General features: G+C 37.8%; 1 protein-coding gene and 1 long non-coding RNA gene across 8 annotated transcripts in view; one reads left to right on the top strand and one right to left on the bottom strand.

Moving 5' to 3' along the window:
- Ckap5 (cytoskeleton associated protein 5) overlaps positions 1–3,758 on the bottom strand; it is a 92,056-nt gene that overhangs the window by 48,314 nt on the left and 39,984 nt on the right. For all 5 annotated transcript variants that reach the window (XM_031371005.1, XM_031371010.1, XM_031371006.1 and 2 more), the window contains exons 10-13: positions 3,326–3,415; positions 3,056–3,220; positions 2,062–2,190; positions 622–804 (exon numbers count right to left, since the gene is read on the bottom strand). In XM_031371005.1, coding sequence (XP_031226865.1) covers positions 622–804; positions 2,062–2,190; positions 3,056–3,220; positions 3,326–3,415 — 567 coding nt within the window. The remainder of the gene's footprint in view (positions 1–621; positions 805–2,061; positions 2,191–3,055; positions 3,221–3,325; positions 3,416–3,758) is intronic.
- Positions 1–3,758, top strand: part of LOC116090477 — a 26,502-nt gene that overhangs the window by 17,908 nt on the left and 4,836 nt on the right. For all 3 annotated transcript variants that reach the window (XR_004118690.1, XR_004118691.1, XR_004118692.1), the window contains exon 2: positions 2,527–2,660. This is a non-coding gene — a long non-coding RNA (uncharacterized LOC116090477). The remainder of the gene's footprint in view (positions 1–2,526; positions 2,661–3,758) is intronic.

Below are 3,758 nucleotides of genomic sequence, written 5' to 3'. Positions count from 1 at the left end.
TTTACTTTTCTTGTTTTGTTTAGGTTTTGGTTTTTTGAGACAGTTTCTCTATGTAGCCTTGGCTATTCTGGAACTCACCCCATAGACCAGGCTGGCTTCCAAGGGCTGGGATTAATGGCATGTACCATCACTACCTTGATCCTAGTCACAGTTTTAAATAAAAAAAAAAATTAAATTATTTAGAGTGTGGGTGTACCCTTGTTCATTAATTTTTTTTTTCTCCTTCCATCTTGTGGATATGAGAGATTGAATTCTGGTTATTAGACTTGAAAGCAAGCTCCTTTATCCATTAAGTCAACTTGCCAGCTTCCACCAGACAGCTTAAAAAGATAAAGTGTAGTTATAATACCATGTCTTTATTACGATTTGTCCTATTTGCAATGTGGCTAAGGAATCCATTTCTCAAATTAAGACATATTGGAAGAAAAACCATGACTGATTTCATCCTTGTACTTCAGTCTCCTAGGTGCTGGAACTGCTGATGTGTGCTACCACACTTGGCTTAAAAGATGGCTTAAAAATTAGAATGTAATAAGATAATAGACTGGGTTTCATATTCATGGTTATTCTTCAGACCAGCATGGATTATGAAGTAAGAGCTTGTCATAAAAGTCTATTAACCTTAGCAGTAGGTGCTTTTTTCAATGGTCCTGGTTTGGGTCCTGCAACATCTTTTGTGTCTTTGTCCCCAGCAGCCCCTGATGCTGCTGCCCTTCCAGGTAGAGGCTTGGACTCCTTCTTTTCAGCAGCAAGTCCAGATTTTTTACCATGAACCAGTTCTACTTTTTCTGAACATTCTTTGATCTAGAGAAAGCAATGTGAACATCATTATGTTCCAATAACTTTAAAACATAGCCAAAGTCATTAAGCCACAACTATAAAAAAAATTCAGAAAATATTTTTTTTTTTTGGATTTCTTTATTTTTTTTTGGCTTTTTGAAACAGAATTTCTCTGTGTAGCCTTGGCTGTCGCAGAACTCACTCTGTAGACCAGGCTGACCTTGAACTCAGAAATCCGCCGGCCTCTGCCTCCCAAGTGCTGGGATTAAAGGCATGCGCCACCATTGCCTGTCTCTAACATAATTCTTATATAATCAATTGTCTTTTTGGCTTGGCTTATTTTGGTTAACATAATACTTTTAAGGTTTACCTGTGTTGTATTGTACCTCGTATTGAGAATGTTCTTAATTTTTATTTTTTTGTGTATGTGTCCATGTGTATGGAAGCCAGAAATTGATTTCAGATGTCAGTAGTTCCTACAGAAACTGACAAGCATGAACCAAGCTTGGTGGCACATGCCTTTAATTCTAGCACTTGGGAGGGAGGCAGGGGTATGCAGATCTCTGAGTTTGAGGCTAGCCTGGTATACAGAACAAATTCTGGGACGGCCAGGGCTACTTGAGAAACCCTGTCTTGAAAGATCAAGAAACTGCCGGGCGGTGGTGGCGCACGCCTTTAATCCCAGCACTTGGGAGGCAGAGGCCAGCGGATTTTTGAGAGTTCGAGGCCAGCCTGGTCTACAGAGTGAGTTCCAGGACAGCCAGAGCTATACAGAGAAACCATCTTGAAAAACCTAAAAAAAAAAAAACCCAAAAAAAGAAAAACCAAGAAACTGCTTAACAAACAAAAACCCCATAACAACAACAAAAAAGGAACTGGCAATAAACAAACAAAAATTTACACAATCATGTAAGTACTCTGAAATTTATTTATCTTTTATTTTTTGATGAATTCATATAAACACACACACACATATACAGTGTACTGTAATTACTGGTACACTTATCTACTTATAACTTTCTCTCATCCATATTACTCACACCCTCTTCCATACAATTCCCTTTTCAGCTATTCATGCCTTTCTGTACTGTTTTGTGACATACTGAATTTAACCAGGGTCATGACACTATCCACTAGAGCATGATGTGCTCATCACTAAGTACACAACTGAACAAGATGTCTGTCCCCTCTTCAGAATCTATCATTGGACAACAGTTTAACAGAGAGGGATAAGATAGGTTTGCAAACTGCAATGCAAAGAAACGACCATTACTAACTTACCTTATCAAGTTTGAGTTTGTCAACATCAGCTAAAAAGGGATTTACTGTTTTCTCACCAACCACCTTCAAAGCAGTACCCAGTGCTTCAAATGCAGCATCTCTGACTTCAGGAGCAGAATCATTGATTTGCTACACAGAAGTAAATGATGTTTAATATAATGATCTCTAGTTACTACTACTTTTATCTTGAACAACAGTTGCTGGATAAGAACTTTCCCTTTATAATTTATTGAAGTTTAGTGCAAGCTTTTCTTTTGCCAATTAACAGTTAATCTTCCACATTTTTTTCTGGATTTTAGAAATCTTTAATTTACCTAGTTAACTAATTCAAATAATAATTTAGTTATTCACCAAGTAAATGGCATTTTTAAAAATGTAATTTTTTATTTTCTTTGACATATATGTGTATGTGTGTGTTTGTCTGCATATAAGCATGCATACCATGTACATGCCTGGTCTCCACAGAGGTCAGAAGAGGGAGTTGGAGCCCTGAGAACTTAAGTCACAGACAGTTGAAAGCCACCATGGAGGAGCCAGGAACCATGCCTGGATTCTTTACAAGAGCAGCTCTTAACTACTGTGCCACGTTTCCATCCTCTGTAAGTGCTTTAAACACTGTTTACATACATACACATACTCTATGTGTACATTTATGTATATATGAATGTCTCTACCTTCACCTTTAAAGGAGATCTGGGAAATTAACTTTGGCTACTGTGTGGCCAGTCTTTACCTTCTGTGCTGTCTTGCCACCCACCAAACTTTCTTTCCCTTTTACCTTTTATCTAAAATGCCCTATTCTCAATGACCCTCTCACACTCTAGTTTGATGCTTACTCTTGGTTAACTTGTCATCCTTCAAAAGTAAAATATTGACAGTTACAAAACTTGGGTTTAGAGTGTTTGCTCCTTTAAAGATCACAATCTACAGTATTAAAGTCATGTAGTCATTATATATAACTAGTAGGAAAATATATATAAACCACCCCAATTACCTTAAGTAAAGCAGCACAAAAGGGCTTTAGCAGACTCTTCGGCAATGTAGAGGAAGTGCAGTGACGAAAGCTTCTTGCAATAAAAAGTGATGTCTGCTGCTTGATGGTGGGATTTTTATTGTCCATTACTGCTAAAACATCCTCACTGATGTTCTGTAGTGTGGTCTTTAGAAGAAAGTAGCAATGAGCTTTTTTAACTATAAATTATCAAATTATTATAGTGATAACATATATTAAGACAAAACCGTAAGTTCCATGCTATCAGCTTACAGTGAGGAAGATTGCATCAATTGTCTCCTGCAGCGCTTGCACCACTTGAGGTTTCTTCTCTTTGAATTTTTCCAAAATTGTTGGCACAACCTGTAAAGATGAACAGCTACAATAATACTCTAACAAATATGCAAGAGGAACTGCAGGGGATAGAGAGATAAGATAGCTCAGCAGTTTAAGAACACATGGTGTTCATGCACAGGACCCAAGTTTGGTTCCCAGCACCCACACCATAGCTCACAACCATTCATTAATTCCAGTTCCAGGAGTTATAATGCTTTCTTTGACCTCTACAGGCACCAGGTACACATGTGGTACACAGATGTACATGCAGTCAAAACACTCATACATATATAATTAATTTAAAAAATTAAGAATTATAGCCGGGCGGTGGTGGCACATACCTTTAAACCCAGCACTTGGGAGGCAGAGG

Source organism: Mastomys coucha, unplaced genomic scaffold, assembly GCF_008632895.1.
Source record: "Mastomys coucha isolate ucsf_1 unplaced genomic scaffold, UCSF_Mcou_1 pScaffold15, whole genome shotgun sequence".
Classification (NCBI taxonomy): domain Eukaryota; kingdom Metazoa; phylum Chordata; class Mammalia; order Rodentia; family Muridae; genus Mastomys; species Mastomys coucha.
This window is presented reverse-complemented; position numbering and strand designations above follow the sequence as displayed.